The 23,204-nt window shown below is 44.0% G+C and overlaps 2 protein-coding genes across 7 annotated transcripts in view; both read left to right on the forward strand.

The window, feature by feature from the left end:
• Positions 1 to 3,071: 3,071 nt before the first annotated feature.
• On the forward strand, positions 3,072 to 10,847 carry TLCD5 (TLC domain containing 5). Of its 3 annotated transcripts, none has more exons than XM_019811429.3 (3): positions 3,072 to 3,354; positions 5,811 to 5,985; positions 7,638 to 10,847. In XM_019811429.3, exon 3 carries the CDS (start codon positions 7,742 to 7,744, stop codon positions 8,174 to 8,176), a length of 435 nt encoding a protein of 144 aa, XP_019666988.1. In that variant the 5' UTR covers positions 3,072 to 3,354; positions 5,811 to 5,985; positions 7,638 to 7,741; the 3' UTR covers positions 8,177 to 10,847. The 3 variants fall into 3 exon arrangements, with proteins under 3 accessions (XP_019666988.1, XP_011284710.1, XP_023094962.1); XM_011286408.4 differs by having other exon boundaries at positions 3,217 to 3,354; positions 5,786 to 5,985; XM_023239194.2 differs by lacking the exon at positions 3,072 to 3,354 and adding an exon at positions 3,438 to 3,706 and having other exon boundaries at positions 5,786 to 5,985.
• Positions 10,848 to 13,577: 2,730 nt separating this feature from the next.
• ARHGEF12 (Rho guanine nucleotide exchange factor 12) overlaps positions 13,578 to 23,204 on the forward strand; it is a 150,299-nt gene continuing 140,672 nt past the window's right edge. For 3 of the 4 annotated variants that reach the window (XM_006936730.5, XM_006936731.5, XM_045038427.1), the window contains exon 1: positions 13,580 to 14,479. In XM_006936730.5, coding sequence (XP_006936792.1) covers positions 14,448 to 14,479 — 32 coding nt within the window. In that variant the 5' untranslated portion in view covers positions 13,580 to 14,447. Of the gene's footprint in view, positions 14,480 to 23,204 lie in introns of all 4 variants that reach the window. The other variant, XM_019811430.3, reaches the window with a different exon arrangement.

Genomic DNA, 23,204 nt, shown 5'->3' on the forward strand with positions numbered 1-23,204 from the left:
TGATACATACCCACCATTGTAATATACAGGGTATTTGCACGGCCCTGATTCTCAGTGCTCTACCTTTTCACCTCTCTGCTCCCTACACCCTTGCAACCACCGATCTTTTTACCGTCTCTAATAGCTTTGCATTTTCCAGAAGGTCATATAGTTGGAATCATAGCACACACCCTTTCCAGATTGGCTTCTTTCACTTAGCGGTGTGCATTTAAAGTTCCTCCATCTCTTCATTTCCTTTTAGCACTGAATAAATAATATTCTGTTGTCTGGATACACCACAGTTTGTTTACCCTCCACCAAAGGACATCTTGGTTGCTTCCAAGTTTTGGCAATTATGAAGAGAGCTGGGGGGCGCCTGGGTGGCTCAGTCGGTTAAGCGTCCGACTTCAGCTCAGTTCATGATCTCACAGTTCATGAGTTCAAGCCCTGTGTCGGGTTCTGTGCTGACAGCTCAGAACCTGCTTCAGATCCTCTGTCTCCCTGTCCCCCTCCCCTACTTGCACACTTTCTCTCTCTCTCAAAAATAAGTAAACATTGTTTAAAAAAATTTTTTTTTAAATATGAATAGAGCTGCTGTAAACATCTGTGTGCAGGGGGCGAGGTGTGGACAGAAGTTTTCAATTCCTTTGGGTAAATGCCAGGGAACATGATTGCTGGATCATACGGTAAAAGTACATTTAGTCTTGTAAGAAACCTCCACCCTGCCTCCCAACAGAACGTGGCTGTACCATTTTGCATTCCCACCAATGTGCGAGAGTTCCTGTGGCTCCACATCCTTGCCAGCAAGGTTTTGTCAAGCATTCTGGATCTTGGTCATTCAAATAGGCGTGTAACAGTATCTCAGTTATCTTAATCTGCATTTTCCTGAGGACATAGGGTGTGGAGCAGTTTTTCATGCACTTAACTGCCATGTGTATGTCTTCTTTGGTGAGGGGTCTAGCGAAGCCTTTGGCCGACTTTTTCATCAGGTTATTTGTTTTCTTATTGTTGAATTTTAGGAGCTCTTTGTATATTTTGGATAGCAGCCACTTATCAGCTGTGTCTTTTGCAAGTATTTTCTCCCAGTTTGTGGCTTGTCTTCTAATTCTCTTGATATTTGTCTTTAGCAGAGCAGAAGATTTAAATTTTAATGAAGTCCAGCTTACCCATTATTTCTGTCCTGGGTTGTGTCTTTGTTGTTGTATCTAAAAAGGCAGCACCATACCCAGGGGCATTTAGGTTTTCTTCATCTAAGTGTCACCTTCCTGAAATTTTATAGTTTTGCATCTTACATGTGTGTCTGTGATCCATGTTGAGTTCATTTTTGTGAAGGGTGTGAGGTCGGTGTCCAGTTGCCTTTTTTTTTTTTTTGCATGTGGATGTTCAATAGTTCCAGTACCGTGTGTTAAAGGCACCATTTTTTCTCCACTGTATTGCCTTGGCTCCTTTGTCAAAGATCAGTTGACTCCATTTATGGGGGTTTCTTTCTGGGCTCTCTATTTGACCATACTTTTTTATGAAAGAAATACAGAATTGTAGCCTAACTTCTCAGCCTCCAGTAGCTTCCATTGTCCATTGTCTCGGACAATTGTTCAGCAGAGCCAACCCTGGAAGCAGGCACTGATTTGCCTCTCACAGCCACGTGATGCCCTAAAATCCCAGTGAAGTTCAACCAAAGCTTGGTTAGCTTCTTCAGCGGCTAATTAGGCACAAGAGAATCGAAGGGCAAAACCCAGTCGTTGTCCAGGGGGAAAGAAAGAGAAGAATTGCTCCTGCTCCTTTTCAAATTTTCACACTTCAATTTTTTGTTGACTCAAGACTGGTGGGCCCCACCGTGGGCTGGAATACTAAGGCCTTTTGGTGCAACTCAGAGAATGAGTTTAGTTTCAGGACTCAAATGAGGAATCCTGCCCTGAGCCCCCCAGGTTTCGTGGCTCCATGCCTCTCCTTCCCACACACTCTCCGTGTGCCTCTCATAGCTCACGTACTGCATTTGCTGACTCTTCTGCTTCTAGACTGTGGGGAGCTCCCTGTAGTTGAGTCTGTCTCTTTTTCTCTATATGCCCATGACTAACACTGTGCCTGGTACCTAATGGGAAATTAAGATTTTTGAAAATGAAATTCCTTTTTTTTTTTTTTCTTTACCTCTAACTAACTTCTAGTGCCCTTCTTTGAGGTTAGGAGCTGTGAGCTGTGAATGCCGAATAATACAGGACACGTCTGTAGGGGCTTCTAGTCAAGTGCAGAGCCATACTGCCTGGGTTCATACTCAAATCTACCTCCTACTAATCATGTCACCTTGAGCAAGTTCCTTGAAATGCTCTGTGTTTTAGTTTCTCCCCTATTAAATGGGGATGACAATAGCACCCATCTCAAAGGGCTGTGAGAATTGACTAGTTAATATTTGTAAAGTGCTTGGAACAATGCCTGGTACATTAATAAGTGTTGTCTGCTATTATTGTGATTATAAACATAATTATTGTCATTATTATTCAAATAAATTGGTGGAGAGCTTCCTGTTCCTGTTCTCCCTTATAGCCCAGAACTTTTGTGGGGGGCGGGTGGGGTGGGGGGAGATACCACCGTTGAGGATTATCTGATCTGGTAGAACAAGTGTTATGGCCAAAGATATCTAAATTAGTAAATGTAATCCTAGGTAATGAAGCTTGAACCTGGACCATCAGTCACCCTAGGATCAAGGCTCCTAGAAAGAACTGGCCCCTTTCCTTATCGCCTCAGCCTTCAGACCCCTGAAGCCTTTTAATACTCTGTTCTTTCCCGGAAAATGGTGGCAGCAAGAAGGTGGCAGCAAGTAGGGTGATAGGGCTGTAACGAAAAGGAATAACTTCTAATTCCCGGGCCTGAGCACTTTCCTGGCTAATTAATTGCGTGCTTGTTTCACAACTGAGACTCCAGCGGGAGGGCTGCGACTACGTCTTACATCTCCCATCGTGCCTAGTAGGGGTGCGAGCCCTCAGTAGGTGCTCAGCCACTGGTTATTGGATGGGCTGTCCCCACATGGGGGGAGGGGGAGGCGGGATGGGTAATTATTGAAACAAACAACAACACACAAACAAGGGCAACAACCTGCAGGTCTCACGTGACCACCAGGTAACCCTCCGCTATCCATCCCCCCCATCCTGGGCCCCGAGCGAAGGAGGAGTACCCTTCGGCTCCCTTCACGGACGTTCCCCGTCCAGCCTGGGTTCTGCGCTCCGTCCTCCCAGCCACAAGGTGCCCCCAGACCCCCGGCTCCTCTTCCGCCGCCGCCAGATCCTCGTCCTCTCTCCCTCTTTCCGCCGCTTCCTGCTCCGACGATCCGCGCTCCGAGCTCTGGGGCCCAGGCGCCCGAGGCTTCCCGATGCGCTCGGCCAGGTAACAGCGCGGCGCGAACCGCCCGGCTCCTGAAGCGTGGCTGGGCTCGGGACGCCGGGGGCCCGGCCCGCCCGGCCCACTGGTGGGGAAGGAGGCGGGCAGATGGTCTGGTCCGGCCTGGCGGCCGAGGGGTGGGGGTGGGGGGCTCCTCCTGCCTCGGGGCGCGGGAGGCTTTGCTTCGCCAGGCTCGGCGACCGGCGGGATGCCCGTACAGCGGCGCGGCGTAGGTGCGCGCAGCCGGGCGTGGCCCGGTCCGCGGGCGCGTCCGAGGGAGATGCGCCGGTCGCGGTGCCTGCGGGGCGCCGGGGTTGCTGCTCGCCCCAGCCACGCCTGCTCCGCGGCCGCCCGCCAGGTGGGTCCGCCCCGCGCTCCTCCTCCCGAATCTGGCCCGGGAACGGGAGGAGCGAGGACAGGGGCCTTGGAATTCTGTGCCCGATCGGCCATCTCAATACCCCTCGGTTCCTTTACCCAAGAGTAAAAAACCGAAATCCAGAGATGGACTGACTTTCCCAAGGTCACAGACTTGTATCTGCCATTTACAAATGTCTATTCTTTTAAGTGTTTGTAAATAGACTACTGTTTCTTCTGTTCTGCCAGGGAATTAGGATTCAGGGAAGAGGACTCTAAAAATACTAATCAGCAGATCCAAATGAGCTGATCCGCATTACTGGCCGGTGACCCTGGCATTTAGAAGGAAATAAGCGAGGACGGTTCTTTTCACTCTGGGTACTTTGTATTTCTGGGCCTTGCTCCGAAAACTGGCCTAGATGCTTTACAAAATTTATCTCAGAACTCCTTGTCAGAACTGGGCCGGATTAGAGTTTACAATCCTCTTTTCTTCTCTCTTTCTTTTTCCTACCCCCACCCCCCCCCCCTTTTTTTGTAAGGGAGGCTCAAGAGGTGACAGTGATTTGCCCAGTGTTTTATGGCTAGTTAGGGGGCACAGACAGAATTGGAACTCAGGTCTGTGATTGACACCTACTGTTTTCTTGAATAGAAAGCTGCTTTCAGCTGAAGGCAGCGCAGAACTTGACCTTCATAAAGCCCTCTCTGGATAGCATTCCTGGGAGCGGCTTGTGTACTGAAGTGTGTTGGTCCTCAGATATTATTTCACTTGTCAGAATAGGGTTAAGCAATAAGTGTAGCCATGCAGAAAATTCCTGCAGAGATGAGACAGATACCTGAAATTTTTTTTTTTGTACGAAATTTCAATAGAGGAGCTAACGAATATTAATACCATCTTGGTTTTACTTGAAGATTTTAGTCCTATATGACTTAGATTGACTCAGTTACAGTCCTTCTTGGCCTGATATATTTCTCATCAGTAAAAATTTCAAAATGTAGCTTTCTGACTGTATGTTTAACTAAATAATTGCCTTAAAGATATTTTTCTTTTTCTTTTTTTTTTTTAAATCTTTTTTTTAACGTTTATTTATTTTTGAGACAGAGAGAGACAGAGCATGAACGGGGGAGGGTCAGAGAGAGAGAGTCACAGAATCGGAAGCAGGCTCCAGGCTCTGAGCTGTCAGCACAGAGCCTGACGCAGGGCTCGAACTCACGGACCGTGAGATCATGACCTGAGCCGAAGTCGGCCGCTTAAACGACTGAGCCATCCAGGCGCCCCAAAGATATTTTTCTATATCAACAAAAACTTCCCACATGCACCTCCACATCCCTCTGCTTCCCTCTTGGTTAGTCTTTGAATTGGGTTTCGGAACTGAATCGAACTCGGATTATTTTCTCTTCCAAAATATCTGGAGTCTGATTAGTTCTATGTTTAGGGTTACCTCAAGTTTCCATTTTAACTGGTAAAACTGTGACCTAAGTCCCAATTTCAGTTGAGTTTAATATCAGCTTCAAACCACATTAAACTCCTACATGTCATGTGACCTCTAGCAGAAACCACAGGCGGTAGTCCTGTTTTTTTCACCAGAGCTTCTCATTGGAGTGAACACATTATCGAAGACGTGTACTATGTTCCTCATGTATCATTGTTCAAGGTCAGTCATCACTGACAGATTATTGACATGTACTCATCCTTATTTTAAAAAAATGTTTTCAAAGTTGGGGCGCTTGGGTGGCTCAGTTGGTTGGGCATCCGACTTCGGCTCAGGTCATGATCTCACAGTCTGTGAGTTCGAGCCCCCCATCGGGCTCTGTGCTGACAGCTCAGAGCCTGGAGCCTGCTTTGGATTCTGTGCCCCGCTCTCTCTGCCCCTCCCCTGCTCACGCCCTGTGTCTCTCTTTCAAAAATGAATAAATATTTTTTAAAAAAGAAGAAGATTCTCAGCTGTGTAGATCAGGAAGAGTTTCAGTGAAGGCAATGTTTTTGTACTCTCCTATAGAAGAAATGAAGATTATATTCGAATTGACCCAGTGCTGTTTTCTTAGGGTATATCTTGTTTTTCTGGTTTCGGTCTTTTCATCATAGGATGGCACTAGGTCTGTGTCCGCAGGTGCTGTGCAGCCTGGGGGGCTGGCTCTCGCTCTACATTTCTTTCTGCCGCCTGAACAAGCACCGAAGCTATGAGTGGAACTGCCGGTTGGTTACTTTCACCCATGGAGTCCTCTCCATAGGCCTCTCAGCTTATATTGGCTTCGTTGATGGCCCCTGGCCTTTTACCCACCCAGGTAGGTGGAGACATTAGAGGGCTTTCCCTAACGGATTATATAATTTGGGGGCAGTCTTGGAAGGATGGGACATTTTCACAGAATGTGTACAATATTGAAGAGGAATTACCGTTATAATTTGTACCGGGAGTCTTCATTTTTAACTCTGATATTGTATGGGTCCCTATTTCTGCTTTTCATAACTCTCTGCTTTTGAAACAAATTTTAAATGCCTGTTACGTTGTAAGCCACCGAAATGTACAAAAACATAAAGCTAATATCAGTATCTTCCACCACCACTCCCAAACAGACACAAATGGACTGTATTACACATACTTTTTGATAGCCTGCAATTTTCACTCGATTGTATTTTCGAAGGACATCTATATAGATTTTTTTTACCCGTCTTAATTGTGATATAATATTGTGTTGTATGCATACATCGTCATTTATTTAACTCATGTCTCATTATTTGGGGCACCCATATTGATTTTTAAGCTGTTAAATGTCTGAGTATTACTTCCTTAGAATAAAAAAGTTGTGTCCCCTTGAATTAGTTTGCTTGGGCTGCCATAACAAAATGCCACAGACTGGGGAGCATAGACAATAGAAACTTATTTACTTCCGGTTTTGCAGGCGAGAAGTCCAAGATCAAATTGTTGGCTGGTTTGGTTTCTTCTAAGGCTTCACTCTTGCTTGCAGGTGGCTTCCTTCTTGCCGTGTCCTCACGTGGTCTTCCGTTGGGGTGTGTGTGTGTGTGTGTGTGTGTGTGTGTGTGTCCTCATTTCCTTATTTTAGAACACCAGCCATATTGGACTAGAGCCCACCTTCACAACCTCATTTTAACTGAATTACCTCTTTAAAGGCCCAATCTCCGAGTACAGTCACATTCTGAGGGAATTGGGGGTTAGGGTTTCAACACGTGAGTTTGCAAGGGACAGTTCAATCCAGAAATCGCCTAGGATGTGATTTTTTTTCAATTCCTTAGATCCTTTTTTGTTTTAATTTCCTTAAATTTCTATAGTGAGCTTCTGAGTTTTTCCCCAAACTGTCCAACTGATACGAAAGCAGCTCTTAAGCTTTGTGTCTCGTATGAAGGTTTCAAATAGATTTCAACGTGTCCTGTCCTTGTACTTGATTTTCTTAAGCTGGGAACACACTAACTTCTGGGGTTCTTTCCAAGGCCCGCTTTCAAGAAGGGTCAGGGCCACCAGTGTCCAACAATCTAACCCATTAAGCTAAGAAATTAATCCGACATCCAGGGCAGAATAACTGAAAGAGTCTGGAAACAGACCTTTAAAGCTGGTTAAACAAACACGTAAAATAAAAAGAAGAAGAAAGCAAGAAACTGTAAGATTTTAGTTGAAGGAACAAAATAACTGAGTGGACACGGAGATAATGGCTGTTGCTCAGATCACTCATTGAGAGCTGATTCATCAAATCCAGCATTTCCTGGGCCTGTCACATCATGTGGTTTGATAAAGACCAAGGTTTTAGATTTTAGTCTTGGTTGTCATTACAATGCATGTGCCTGCCTTTGTTTTTGCTTTCAGTGACGCAACTGATCATCGTGGCCCTGTTGTGGGAGACAACAACATAGGACCCTCGTGCAAGGTCACTGTTATTATACAATTCCCGGTCACTCAGTTTGCTTCTGTCTCGGTTTATTGCAGGCTCACCCAATACACCTCTCCAAGTGCACGTACTGTGTCTCACCTTGGGCTACTTCATCTTCGACTTGGGCTGGTGCGTCTATTTCCAGTCTGAGGGGGCCCTGATGCTGGCTCACCACACCCTGAGTATTTTGGGCATCATCATGGCCCTGGTGCTCGGAGAATCAGGCACAGAGGTCAACGCGGTCCTCTTTGGAAGTGAGATTACCAACCCCTTGCTACAGATGCGCTGGTTTCTCCGAGAAACAGGGCACTACCACAGTTTCACTGGAGATGTGGTGGACTTCCTCTTTGTGGCTCTGTTTACCGGAGTGAGGATTGGCGTCGGAGCTCGCCTCCTTTTCTGTGAAATGGTCTCCCCCAAGCCCAAGGGGTTTGTGAAGGTTGGGGGAGTGGCGATGTATGCTGTCTCTTGGTGTTTCATGTTTAGCATCTGGCGCTTTGCGTGGAGGAAAAGCATCAAAAAGTACCACGCCTGGAGAAGCAGGCGGAGGGAGGAGCGGCAGCTGAAACGTAACGGACATCTCAAAACGCGCTAGCCAAGGCTTCCTCCAGATGCCGGATCGGGTTAGTCAGCCACAGGACCCAGGTTGGAGATAACGGCTGTTCTAGAATCAGGCTCATAACACACTTAGGTTTCAAGAAAGGGCTAAACGTATCAGGCAGTGTGGTCAGTCTTTGAGGGGAGCCCATACCAGTATTAAAACACTCACGTCTACCGTGGCGCAGGTGTAGAAAGTGAGACTACTCAGTGGTAGTTGTGAATGAGTCAGAGCTGTGAGGTGGGGGTGGGCACAGCTGCCTTCCTTTTTGTTCGTGGTGTCCCCGGGTCCTCTTGTCTCTGGGATGCTTGATGGTTAGACCGCTCAGGAAGGAATTTGAGAATTTCTTCGAGAATTGACTCCTTGAAGAAACCCGTGTTCCTGCTTTCCGTGTAGCAATTTAAATAAAGTCACCCCATTTACTCTAAAGTGAGGGACTTCCAGGAAGATGCATGTCTGGCATTCTGAGCCTTGGATCAGGGAAGGGGCTGTGCTTAAACAAAGGGAAAGGATGAGAGAAGCGACCCTAAACCAACTGTCGAGGGGCCCCAAGACACCCCCAGGTTTGGTGCTTTGCTGAGGGGACTCAACATGACTCAGAATGTAGTGCAACTCCTAGCTGTGATCAATTACAGTGAAAGGATTCAAGGGAAGAGCAGTGAAGGGAAAAGGTGTTTGGGCAGAGTCCAGGGGAAACCGGGCCCGAGCTTCCAGAGTCCTCTCCCAGTGGGATCACTGAGGATGCACTGATTTCCTCTAGCAACAATTTGTGGCGATACGTGTAAAATGTCCAGCGAGGAAGCTCATTAGATGCTCAGTGCCCCGGTTTTTTACTGGGGGTCGTGCAGGCAGCCATCGCCTGGCATGTAGCAGAATTCCTGACCCCCAGAAGGAGAGCAGGTGTCCAGCCTAAACCATATTGTTCGCACAGTGTAGGCACGGTGAGCCATTCTCATCAGTTAATGAAAGGAGCCCTCCTGAAATCTAAGTTTCCAGATGCCAGCCAAGGGCCAACCTTGCAAGGAGGCCTTTCCAAGGACAGGAGTTCAGGCCTGCTCTGGCAACTCTTTTCTGTACAAAAACCAGGGAGTTAGGGCTTCGGATGAGAGATGAATGAGGTGTGGGCAGATTTACCGAGTCCTGTTGTACGGGTTCTGCCCTACCGAGAAAATGATGCCAATTCTCAGGGCTTTTGTGCATTAATCTCCTAGGCATGAGAGGCTGTGACTGAATTCCATAGGGATTTAGCATGTGGATTCCACTGTGCTTGAGATGGCAGTTCAGGTTTCAGCCCTGCTATACATCCTGCAAACCAGAACCAAAGAGTAAAGTGTACCGGCCTCAGGGGGATGAGGCGAATTTTATTTTATTTTTTCCCCACACACATTCCCTGTAGCCCACTTCCTACGTTTTCTTTTCTCTGAACAAGGTGCCACTCTCTATGGATAAAATCGGATGGCAAGGCCAGTCCTAGAAGGAAACAAACAAACAAAAATTTCTCAGTGCGATAGTCTGTCATCCCACCCAGGAAAAGCAAGAACGTAAGCTTAACATGAGAGATTAGGAATCAAGACTTTCTGGGTTCTTTTAACTAATTTTGCTCCTCACTTGCCAGATCACTTGGGCAGGTCCCTTGTGTTCTCTATCTCAGTTTAAACCCTGTTGTGAATGAATGTAGGACTTTTATGGGGAAAGGGACGATTTATTTGTTTGTGTGTTTGTGTGTTTATTTATTTATTTATTTGCTTGTTATTTATTTATTGGATTATGTCATTTAGACCCCTGGGGATTGATTTGCTTAATTGGTGAGTAAACGTGTGGGGCTACCGAAGTCTAAGCCTAGGTCAGTAGGAAGTCTCCGCCCATTCTGTGGTCACCGGTAATACGAACCTAACGAGGGGTCTTGAAAATGGATGTCAGTGCCCAGGCATGACGGAGCGTTGGAATGGCATGACGTCATCATTACTCTGGGAAAAGCAACTTTCAAGGCAGGTTGACAGTGGTCTTTTAAAATGACTGTCATTTGGTGAATGAGTTTTGCTGCAGATGGAAACAATCTGACAGTAGCATCCCGTCTCTTTTTTTTCCCCTGTGATCAGTATCCCCAGAATGCTGGTGAGCTTCTTTCCAACAAAACTGTGGTCAAAGTTGGATGCCGGGGAATGCTGATTCCAGCAAAAGCCTAGTGAAAAAGAGTGGCTTGGCTCAGGAGCTTAAAAAAAGAAAAAGCTGGCTCTTGAATTTTGGCTGGTACCAATTTTTTTTTTTCTTTTTACTCCTCAGACGTGAAGGGATTGCAGACCTCGGTGTTTTAGGGGTACTCCTGGGAATGTACGCAGGTTTCTTTTGCGTTTTGAATAACCTAAATAATAAGAGAAGAAAAAATAGCTCACTTCAGCTTTTCTTGATGCTTTAACTAGTAACTCTGAAGGAACCTCCCTGAGAGAAAAATGGGAAATGAAGGTGACTCAGCAGTTCAGATGCTGAGGTTTGACATCACGGGTAAACGAAGGGCTAATTAACCTGTGGTATGGTCGGACAAAATGAAGTATTTTAGTCATTTGCATTTGGATTACTATGTAATAATTCCTAACACTGCTCAAGAAAGATTTATATTTCAATAAGATTTGTACTAAATTTTATAAAAATAAATTTTTATCAACCCAGAGTCTGCCTTTGTATCTTTGGTGTGATTTTGCCAAGAAGTGTAAAAAAAAAAAAAAAAATGGCGTGTAGAAATGTTGACCCATATTTATAATTATCTGTGAAATACCACTTATCTGCTCTTAACCATCAACCATTCCTAATGCTGTTTACTTTTCGGGGCAACAATCTACATACAGAATACAGAAAACAGTTTGCTGAAGACTGAGGAAAAACTTCCTTTCTTTATTTTTGCCATTTGTCTGGGCAGTTGCCTTGAAGATGATGTTGAGTGGGCCCCATGAAGATAAGGACCCTCGGCTCTCTTCAGAACTGTACCTCCAATGCCTAGGGCAGTGCTAGACACATAGTAGGTGCTCAATAAACATTGAAAGAAGAATGGGTAAGGATGTGGTTTAGGATAGCCAGTCTCCCTCCCCTCCCCCCTCCCCAGGGAAACCTCAAAGAGCATGCATGGTGGATTGTGTCACTGGTGTCATTTTTTTAGGTAAGGGACCAATGACCATGGGGAGTGTGTTCCACCTAGACTGGTGGGACTCTTCTGAAGGCATTCTATAGTTAGAGCCTTTAGAACCGTCTAGAGCTACCAACAGTTCTAAAGAGGCTTTCAGGGATGTTTTTACCATTAGAGCTTTGTGGGTGAACGTAGAGATTTTCATCATTGAAAAAAATAGCTCTGGAATGAATAACCACTGGCTTAATTAAATCCTTTGCTTACCATCTTCTGAAGCTTTCCCACAGCAAATGCCTTCTTTGCTCACAGCTAGAACTTTGGGTCTGTTTAAGTTTGGAAAGATCTTGAAAGCAGCCTGCCAAGAGGTTTTGTATGCAAGGAAGGGAAGGTGAATTAGGAAGCTTTCCAGTTTGTTTTATTCCTGAAGCTCAAGTAGCGAGGCATTCTTGAAGGAAAGAGGAGAACTCCTTTTTTAAATGCGTGATTTGACGAGTCATTGGGTCCAATTAATTTCGTGCCTATTTGTTAGGGTATGGCAAAATGATATTTACTGTGTTTAAGAAAGATACAGGTTTGGAGATAAGGTTTGCATTTTGGTCATTTTATGCAGATGGATAGAGCTCTTCCCAGTTATATGCCAAAAATATGCAATTAAAGGAGTTCTCAGGGTAGAATTATCCTGGGGTACACCAGCAGGTGGCAATGTGTCCTGGTCTGATCATTAGGAAAGTGGCTTGGAACTTTTATCGGGTGCTATTCTTTCCCAAAATAAACATTACAAAATTAGCTGGCTGTGCCCTGAAAAAGTAAAAAAAAAATAAAAAATAAAAAATCAAGCAATAAAGAGTCATCTTTGGCCTCTGTTTATCTTTTCCTTTTTTTACCCCGTTCTAACGTCAGCCTTAGCTCATGCATCTATTCAGGGATAATGATCTTTTCACGAACTGTTGCAGGTTGACTTTTAGAACCAGCATCATGAAGAGGTCCTTGTTTCCCCTCTCCACATCCACTCTTTCTTAAATTTGCTTTATTACCTGACTTCCACAGAAAGGCTGAAGACGCTCACCCACCAATGCAGGTTTGAACTCATTGACTCTGAAAACAGGTAAAGGGACAGCCACTTAGGGCAGTGGCCCGAGGAACTGAACCATATTGTATGTGGTACTTACAATTGCTACACTACGGGATTATGCAATCATAAAACTAGATGGATATCGACATGTACCCGGTAGGAAAAAAAAATAAGCCCCCTCCCCAAATATTTGGGAACTCTTCAGAGAGAACTGCAATGCTTTCTACCGGATAAATGCACTTTATTTGCTGCTCCCATTTCTCTCCACAGCAAGCTTGTGAAGTCGCTGTGGAAAGCACCATGCTTTCTCCATTTGGCAACTCAGACATTTCACTTTGCCAAGGCAGAAGCAGCTTAGAAGCAATATTATACCAAGAAATCCTGGCTCCAATTCCCATACTCTCGTTCCCCCCAGCCCTACGCTCCACCGTCCTCTAACTTTGCCCCGGCAGCCAGGATTTGTGAGCGGCCGCCCCTGTCCTGGGAGGAGGCCAGCAGGTGCCCCAGGTGAGCGGCCAAGGCCAAACCCTCTCTTTGCTGGGGTTTGCTGCGGAAGAGAGGGATGGTGTCCTGGCACCTGGACCGGAGTGCGTTGCCAGCAGTTTACAAGTAGTCGTTACGTGTTATCAGAAAATAAGAACAAGTACATTCCATTAAGGAATAAACGTTTCCAGGGCAAGGGGGCGGGTGATGCCTCTCATCCCGGACGCCTCAGCACTGGTGGAGTGCTCTTTGGCGGTCTCCGGGTAAAGCCGAGTTAGTACAAGCTAGACTCCAAAGTACAGCTCTCCGGCGTTCCCGGGGCCTTGAGGGCGACGCTGGGTCGGTGGGTGGGACTCCCGGAGACGGCCGGTTCCCACCTCCCTCCGCCCCGCAGAACTACTTTTCCGCTCCCCCAAACAGGACTCCGGCGGAGGCGTCCGCGCGGCCCTGGCGCGCGGGCGGGCGCGGGGGAGACGAGCGAGGCCGGGCGGCGAGGGCGGCGGGGCGGCCCCGCGCGCCGCGGAGGGATCCCGGGTGAGGCGGCTTCCCGAAGTCAGAGGGGAGGAGGCCAAAAAAGTCGACGGGGGAGGGGAAGCGCGAGCTCGCGCTGGACGCGGCCGGGGCCGGGAAGACAGAACCGGAACCGGAACCCGTGCGCGCGCCTGCGACCGTCGCGCGGCCCCCACCGCCGGCGGCCTCCTCCGCCCGCCGCGCGCGCTCCCGCGAGGGCCCCAGGACCCGGCGAGCCGGTCCTGCGCTCCGAGTGGTCGCTCTCGCCGCGCCGCCGGCCTCCGGGGCCGGTGCTTCGAGGCCGGGCCGGACGGGAACCTCCCGCCCCTCGCGGGAACCGCCGCCTACCGGCGCGTCGGGGAGGAGCCGCCGCCGCCCGTGCCGACTGCGGAAGAGTCCGGGCCTCCCAGGGATGGGGAGCAGCCCGCGGCGCTGAGAGACCAAGTTCCTGTCACCTCTGGCTGCGGGACCCCTTCCCCCGGCGCCCGCGGTCGTCCCAGCGCCCGGAGCTTGGTGGGGGCGGCGAGGAAGACGAGAGGGGTCCCCCGGCCCGGGGACATGGGGCCGCGCGAGCCTGGCGCGGGACGGCCCGAGACGCTGCCTAGGCTGCGGCCACGAGCGGCCGGCAGCCCCAGATAGAGAGCGGAGACCACAGCGGCTGGCCCCGCGGCGGCGGGGACTCGCGAGCCCCCGAGACTCCGGAGGAGGAGCCGACACCCAGCCCCGAGCTGATCCCGCCCCAGCCCCGGAGGGACTCCCGGGCCCCTTCCCTGCGGCTCGCCGACTTCCCCCCCGTGACGGAGTTTTCTCCTTGTGCCTTCCCGAGGATTGCTCTCTAGCTCTAGAACTCGCCTTCTGGCAGACTTTCTCGGGTTGTTTTGGGAGATACCCTGTTTTGCTCCGACCTACATCCCCTTTCCTTGACCCCTTCCAGTCGGACGTTCTAGATGACTGAATGGAGTTTTGAGTTGGACTTTTGTGTCCCTTACGGAGTCGGGCCTGATCCCAGAGCACTGGGGGTGGGGTGGAGGTGTTACTGTAAAATGCAAGTTGGATAAAAGAAGGACCTCTCGCCAAGGGCCCCAATGAGCGGCACACAGTCCACTATCACCGACAGGTTGGTATGAAGCTCCCCTTGCGCTTTAGCTTCCCTGGGTTCGGCCTGACCTAGCAGAGAGTCCGTGATAGCCGATTGCCTTTGACCAGTGAAGTTGACAGGCATAGGAGAGAGGGTTGTTTAGGAGCTCTGCAATTAGTCTGGGGTTGCTGCCAAGTTACCCGGTTGATTGGATTTGGAAATGTAGCTTTTTTTTTTTTTTTTTTTTTTCTGGGGAGAAACTTTTCTCCAGATTCTCGGCGAAGGGGTAGGTAAAACCATGATTGTGGTTTTGTGTCTGTACCGTGCATTGGGATTCTGTACTTATCTTGGAACCAGAGGAAGGTCATTTTGGGTGAAGGTCAGTGCCCGAAGTCGGCTGGGGTATTGGTGCATCATCAGTTTTACTCCTGCCCTGTAGTTCTGCAGACCCTGTTAGATTTTTAGGAATTGCTATTTGTAAACTTCATTCTGAGACTGCTGCATGGTGGTTTTGGAACTTGATCTTTGAATGTTGACCTGCGTAGCGTTGATTATCTAATAATTTTACAGAATGTTGAAATTACTGGTAAATCACAGGCTCTTGTTGGAGCTAAAAAAGGGGGGAGAGAAAATCATGGGGCTTGATTTTAATTGCTGCATTTTTAGTATTTTGTCTTTGAGAAGTATTTACATTTAAGGGATACAAACCCTAAGCGAATTAGGTCGTACAAGCATGGCAGGTGGATTTGTTGAGTTCTGTGGGTCCTTTATAGGTTTTATTTATGTTGCTGGTGGTTGGTAAGTGGAGCTTCTTTACCCTTAAGGGTTATTCTTTGGAATATTATTTTAAATGATAAATTCCACTACTATATTTTATTTCTCACTTTCATGATGGCATTGTATGCTGATTCCAAATTTCAGTCAACCTTTTTTTTTAGTCACTGTTCAAACCATTACATCATCAAAAAAAAAAAAAAAATCAAATGACTGAACTAGGGGGCCAAAGAAAGCACTTTGATGAAAAGCGCAACCATAGTGCTCTTGCAAAAAAATAGTTGAATTTCCTAATAAGAGAGTTTCACCCAATTGTAAGACTCATTTGTTGATTTTAAAAGGGCCAAATTCCATTATCATACCATAACAGCTACTCCAGAAACAGAACTTCCTCTTCCTGTTGATGCTTTCCAGTGTCACGTGAATGTTCACCTAAAAGATTCCATCCAATATTTAAACTGTAGTCTTTGCGTATTTTTCTTTAAGACGAATTTTGGTTTTCAGCTCTTCAGATGGTACCCGTACCCTGAGTAGCAACAATTCTTATCTTAATTTCCTTGAATCATCCCCAGTCCTTTAACTTTCAGGGTGTTTTGGTACTGAGACATCACTTGAACGGGTGTGTGGGTAATTGTTTTTATTTTCCTGGTTCGTTCAATTCTTGCCCTCTCTGTTGAGCCTTTAGACAAGAAGTCTTATTAGGAAATAGGGTAGTGTTGGTAGTTTTTACTGTGGTATTAGGGGTGTTTAATTTTGTAGAAACAGAACCTAGGGTCACCAGCGCATTTCACATGAAAATCACCTCATAGTGCCCACCTGATAACCTTTCTTCTTCTCTGTGCTCAGAGATTTTTTTTTTTTTTCCTTTTTCCATTATCTTGGAAAGAAAATCTTGGGATTTGGGTTTTTTTTTTCTCATAGCTTAGATGAGATACAAATATACAATAAGCATGCAGTCAATGAATGTCCTTTACCAGGCACTGTGCTAGGCACGAAGGATTAAAAGATGAGTATTCTAACTATAAGATGAATCTGCAAATTGGTTTGGGTATTAGTATCCTTGAATTAGTTCAGGGGCTGGCTGATTTTATAGATTTTTTTTAAACAGTAAAAAAAACCATTTAATAGCCATTTAATTTAATATGCATTGCTGAGACAGTATGGATACCTGTATCTTAGGAATTTACTCGTTTTTTTTTTTTTAATGAGATTATTCTTGGGTGACTATTACATTTTCTTTACGTCTTCCGTAAATATCAAGCATCTATTTGTGCATTAGAAGAGTAGCTGTCTCTGATCTGAATATATGTTGGAGTGAAATATGGAAGTGCTGGGTTCGTGTTACTTTTTTTCTAGGGTACCTTAACAAAGTTATGAGTATAGAATAGTTCTTAGCTTCTCAGCTTTACCTCCTTCATCCTCTCTTCTCACGGTCCACTTCCAGCATACTGTAGGTATATTTTGCTGATTCTAGAGCTATTGGCAAATTAACAGTGCCAGTGTAGCTTTTTAAAGATCCTTTCAAGTTTGAAGTACCGTATGTGGTATGGCTTTGTTTTGTAGAGTGTGCAGACCCACCAGGCCAGCTGTGTGAGTTAGAGTTCTTTCATTGTGGTGCTTCTGACTACAGAGTCTGTCTGTCCTCAGTTGAAATCAGACTAGCTGGTTTTGGGCGTTGTTCTGTTTTGCAGTTTGTGGCAGGCGACACATGGCTGAACAAGATAAGAAGGGTTTTATTCTTGTGTTAGGGACGTGCTGGGGCTGGGATGGAATTCAGCTATGTTTAGGCTCTGATTGGTCACTGTGGATACTCAGAACTCTGTTATATCCTGTTATTATTTTGCAGTTAAATTAACACATTCATTTACTCCCTTCTCTTCCTCTTCATCTACTCTCCAGACCCCTCATGCTCCACTTTTTGAAAGGTACAGTCGTCAATTTGAAATCCAAACTATGTTCATGGTAGCTACTGTTTTCATGTAGGGTATATGAATAGGTTTTTTTGTTTTTTGTGTTTTTTTTTTTTTTTAAATCTAAGAAGCTTATGAATACCATCTAGTGTCTTGCTTTGTAACTTCTGTGAGATGTATAGTTTTCTTTCCACTTTGAGAATCAGCACTTGAAAAGTGGCAGAAATATCTGATTACTGCTCTTCACTTTGCGTTGATTGCCGTGTTCAGTCCCCAAACGTATCCTAATTGTTGGCAGTCCTCTTAGATGCCTGTCTTCTGTCCTGGAGCGTTTAGGGGTCTTATGGCCCTTGGAATTTCTTCTGAGAGATAGAGGCGAGGGAATGCTCTTTCAGTGGACTCACTAAATGATTTCAGGCCAGATTCTAGAACAGTGAATTTTCCGGGACGATACAGGTAGGATTTTGTTATAGGGGTCTTACTTGAAATAAATAGACCTTTGTCTGGTCTAGGACTTGTGGATTTTGTTACTTTGATTGATAAAACAAAGGTTTTTGATATATTGGCGTTTCCTTAGTACTGGGTTCAAGTTTGAGCTTGTTTAACTTCAGCAAACTTTTAGTGAGTATGCAAACCTGTGACTTTATACGCATGTACCCAGTAATTAACGTTTTCATTCATGATGCTTTTTCTGCCCTCATTGCCACATAATGCTTTTGATTAAAAAAAGAAAACAAAACACTCCTGTATGAGTGCTATTTTCAAGGTTGCCTGAGTCATATGCAAGGTTAGATTGTTTGTAATGTTTACTTGTGAAGTCAGTCATTTGATAAATACAAAATTGATATTGGGGACCAGGATCATAGTGCTAGCTTTGTATTCAGTTTAATGTTGTTTTCTTCCAGCACAGTATAAAATCTTGATTCATATAGGCGTGCATTAGTACATTCACTTGCACACTTTTACATGAGTCAGCATGTACAGTGTGAAGTTTTTAAAAAAGTGCAGAGCTATAGTCTTCCTGATTAATGGCACATTTATAAGATGTTCTCATTTATTTAAGTGAGGTGACAAGAGAATCTTTAGTTGAATCACTGCAAAAATATGTTAACCTGGTGATGCTGCTTAACCCATTGATGATTTCTTGTTAAAATGTAGATAGCATTGAGTTAACATAGGATTTTTTAAATTAAGTTTGAATTTTCAGTTTAGGAAATGAAATTTGAAGCAAACTGATATGGGTCACAGAGAGCAGGATATTTTAATGGTTTTCCAGAGGTAATTGGAGAGACTCTTACATCATGGTTGTCTGACAAAGTTACTAGAAATGTTTCTTATCATATAATTGCTTATCTCCTAGAAATTGACCATGTCACATTTTCAGGAACAGCGAGCTGGAGCTTAACTTCTTTCAGTCTTGTTTGTTAAAACTTGGTTTTGATGATGTTTTAAATGTTCGTTTGATGATATTCTCTTTTCTCTTTTAATAATTAAGAGTCTTCAAAATGTGGTGGCATTTGAACTGAAAGTATAAAATGAGTAACATTTTGTTTTCTTTTGAGTAAAACACTCTTGTGTATGTAACAATATCTTACTGTGGTGTAATTCTTTAACATTTACAATGTTTCTGACTCCCCCCCCCCCCCCGCCCCACCCCCCCACCCCCCCTTCCCGGGTCAGATCATCATTTACACTTCAGGCAACTCATAGAATTTAAGTCAAGATTATAAAACTGGAAAGGACAGAGCCACCATTTTAACTTAGATTTTTCTGGCTCTCAAGGCCTCCCCCCACTTTTTACTTTAAATTATGGTGTTTCTATGTGTATTATTTTTTTTCTTACTTTCCTTTAGTAATTTTCCAATCTGACCAAGTTAGATTTTTCTTATAGAATGCTTTCTATCCTTTATACATTCTTGCCTGAAGTATCTCTGGAGGATAAAGCTCTCGTCATTTCCTCACGAGACTGAACAACAATCTGATAGATCTTGTAGTCAGGAAGTTTTTCCTGATCTTTAGCTCAGACTTTTGATTTGTCCTGTTACTTGTATGTACTTGCTGTCCTCCCATTTTGTGTTTATATGACTCTAACTGGCTTAGACAGTTAATCAGCACCTCTTCCCTACCCCCACCCTATTCTTTGCTTAGCCAGTTTGTATTTCTGATTTGTTGTCTAACAATTATCCTGCCCCTCTTAATGTTTTATTAACTTTTCCTCAGTCGCTCTCCTAGTGCAAAGTGATTTTGTTCCTTAGATGTCTGTATTTTATCTTTACCCATATTCTAGAGCAGCAGTTTCCAACTTCAGTTTAATGTAATTCACAGGGTCTTCAGTTTTTTCCAGGCATAGCCCAAAATTAGGGCTATAGAGATTCTCACTTTTATTTTAGATAGTTTTTACAATGGATATGGGAGATATCACAATCAAATAAAACAAATTTATACAAACAGCATAATTACTAAATCAAGCAATTATGTATGTTCTAAAAGGCTTCTTTACAAAGTGATTCTTTAAAATATGAGTGCCCCTAATGTGACAAGTGTTATCAGTTATGTGACAAATGGGTAGCAAACAAAAATAATAAACATTAGGAGGAATCTTTGCTTGAAAATCAATCAGAAGTGAATATAAAACATTTCTGAACTTGTAAGTAAATGAAGAGATGTGATTGTAGCTCTAAAGTAAAATATCTGTTGCAGTGGGGTGAGATATATCTGGAAGTTGTTCCTTTTTTTTTTCCCCCTGCAGTAGTTTTTCAGTCTCACCTTAAATTGTATGTCACTTCTTGCATTTTTTTTTTTGTTTCCACATATTAGTGAAAAAGAAATAGACCTGCAATGCTTAGCGTTATTCTTCCAGTGAGATGCACTATTGTTAATATTGAAATAATACTGTCTCTTTTTGTCACTGTATTTATAAGAACTGTTACTAATGATAAAAGACCATAAAAGAAGGAAAAAGTACGCATTAAATTATTACAAAATACATAAGATTGTAGACCTCTTGAATGTTTTATTAGTAGACCTTTTTCACTGATGGTAACTTAGTTTAAAATTATTTAAATAGATGTCTTTGTTCTTTTGCCTTTTGCTCATGATTTTGTTTCCTCAAACTTTAGAATTTTGGAAACATGCCAAACTGAGGGCATTTTACTTTTGCAATTTAGAGTATGTAGAGGACCAAGATAGCCAAGTTTGAAAGGTTTTGTAAGGCAGCTTCTACCTCCCAGACAAGCTTCTGAAGCTAGTGCTTTAGAATCATTTTTAGCTTTTTGATTCTGTGGAGGTAACACTTGATGGTGCTGAAGGTTAGAGGCTTTGCCTAAATTGCGTAAGCATACATTATTGACTTTCAGTAAAAGAAGAAATTTACACCAAGTTTGCCTCATTGAATTAGCATGTACCAATGCAGCTGACAGTTTAGGTTCATACCAAAACAGGATCTTTTACTAATTCAAATGCTGAATCCTGGTTTTTGAGATCATAGTCACATGATAGGCCTGGGTGGCTTCCCAGTGTTGAAAGACAAGCAAATCTAATGGCCAATGAAAAATTAGATTTCCTGTCTTGGGACTGTGAGTAACAATTCACGAAGAAATTCACAGAGAAATCTAAGAAGACCCGGTTTAGTTAATGCTTACAGTTAATTGCCACTTGTACACGGCTTTTTCTTTAATGTTACAAAGCTTATTGTTGTCATTTAATGATACTGCTCTGAGACTGTACTTTTGGTCAAATATTACATTTAAATACTGATTTTAGGTTTACATACTGACAAGGTCAAAGAGGATTTTGTGGGTCTTCTTTGAATTCAGAAAATGTAGATTATATTGTCGTAAACCGGAGATTTCATCGGCATCTGAAGAAGTTATATGTAAAATTATATGTAATATAATTATATGTAAAATTATATGTTAAAATTGGTCATGTAATGCAGAAGGTGGCTGTATCTTATCTAGAAGAATCACAAGTCCCCAAAGTACAGATGGTTCCCAACTTACCATAGTTTTTTAAGACTTTAAGACAGTGCAGAAGCAATGTGCCTTCAGTAGACACTGTACTTTGGAATTGGAATGTTGGTATTGTTCTGTGCTAGGGCTGTGTGGCACGGTACTCTCTCGATGCTGGGCAGAGGCAGCACGTCCGCTGTTCCCAGTCAGCCGTATGGCCACAAGGCTAAACAACCAGTATACTTAGAACCATTCGGCACCCCGAGAATCATTCTGCTTTTCATTTTCAGTATTGTATTCGATAAATTATGTGGGATGCTCAACGCTTTATTATGAAAAAGGTTTCGTGTTACATGATTTTGCCCAGCTGTAGGCTCATGTACGTGTTCTGCGCACGTCTCAGGTAGGTTAGGCTAGGCTGTCATGTCCCGAAGGCTATGCGTTCAATGCGTTTTTGACTTACCGATAGTTCCCACTTACGATGGGTTTATCGGGACAGAACTCCATCGTAAGTTGAGGAAGATTTGTACACTTAAATCCGTGTAAGAAATCTCACGAAGGGGCTTAAATATATCCTTCCATTGATTTTAGATGGGTTATCTGCCTGCGCTCCGGACACAAGCTGGTATGATGTGGTTTGCCTTGTACTGTCTCTGTGGTTTACTCAGAGGAAGTGGTTCTTGTGGGTGAAGGTCTGATCTTTTCAGAGATTGTTGGTGGCACATGCACTGTCAGCTTATTTCCTGTTTTATTGGCTTTTGGGGCAAGGCCTTCTCAGAGCGAGTACTGCTGAAGGGGTATTGAAATATTTTGTAACAGCAGGATGGATGGTTATAATGTTATGTAACATCTACCTTTCAGGGGATAGGAAGGTTAAATTAATGTCTGTGAGATGCTTTGAGATCTTAAGATGAATAGTGCAGACATGCTTGTAATCATATTTGCAAGTTACTGCTTTGTTCAGATATTGCTCAAATTTAAGGAGAAAACATTCTTATGCAGTAAAGTGTTAACTCTGTGGACCTTGACTTCTGTAGCCATTCAGGTGTTGTTTAATCGCTGTGATAGTCAGGGTTAGGAGTTCTTCCTTTTTTTCTTTTCTTCTAACCATAATTTTACTGTACATGGGTTAACTTAATGGAGTGGATACCTTATCTATAGTACTGGTTAAGGCTTGTTCACAAAACTTAATGGTTCAAGCATGCTTCTTCACTAGTTTAACTGGCCTACAGAAATAAGAGAATTTCCTTTGAAATCAATGGCTGTACCACTCGTATACAAAACCCTGTACTGGCTTTGCTCGAACCTTAAAAAAACTGATCGAATTGCAGATGTTATACTTTTATTTATTTGCTTATTTTTGGCTTGCATTTACCCTTTGTTGCTTTAAAAAATTAACAATGAATACTTTCTGGGAAGAGGCTTTCTTTAAAGCTACATTGCCAACTAAGTTTTGAGTTCCTCAAAGGTAGGAGAATAGTTCTTATTCATTTTTAAGTGATTACTATTTGCTTTACTGTGTTTTTATTCTTTTTTAATATAAAGAACCATAAGAAGAAAATAGTCCAAATTAGTCAACCAGTCAGATAGTGTTGTTCAGGTTAAAAAAAAAAAAACACACACCAGAAAATTCCAGTGATATATAACAGTAATAATAAAGTCTCCCTCTGATCTTACCTCTATCCCTACACACCTACCACTTCTCATACTCTCCTCAGCTAAACTTTGTCTATCTACCAAAACATCCTTACAAATATAGCAGCCTATCATTTTAATATTCTTTATATTTAGCCGGTAGTAGGTATATCTGTTTCTGCTAGGTTGTATTACCATAACAACAGCTTCCAATTTCAGTGGCTTACAACACTGGTTTATTTCTTGCTTGCATTACACCTTGTTAGCTGTGGATTGGCTGTAACATTTTTGGAGCCCTGGCTGAAGGAGTAGTCCCTGTCTGGGATATGTCATTTGCATGGCAGAGGGAGAGAGCAGGAAACATGCAAACATGCAGTGGCTCTTAAAGCTTCTACTCAGTCTGGTGTACATAAATCATTCACGTGTCATTGGCCAAAGCAAGTCATACAGTCAGGTTCATTGCAGTGTGCCAGGGAGGTGTACTCCTCCTACAGG

This window comes from Felis catus, chromosome D1, assembly GCF_018350175.1.
Source record: "Felis catus isolate Fca126 chromosome D1, F.catus_Fca126_mat1.0, whole genome shotgun sequence".
Classification (NCBI taxonomy): Eukaryota; Metazoa; Chordata; class Mammalia; order Carnivora; family Felidae; genus Felis; species Felis catus.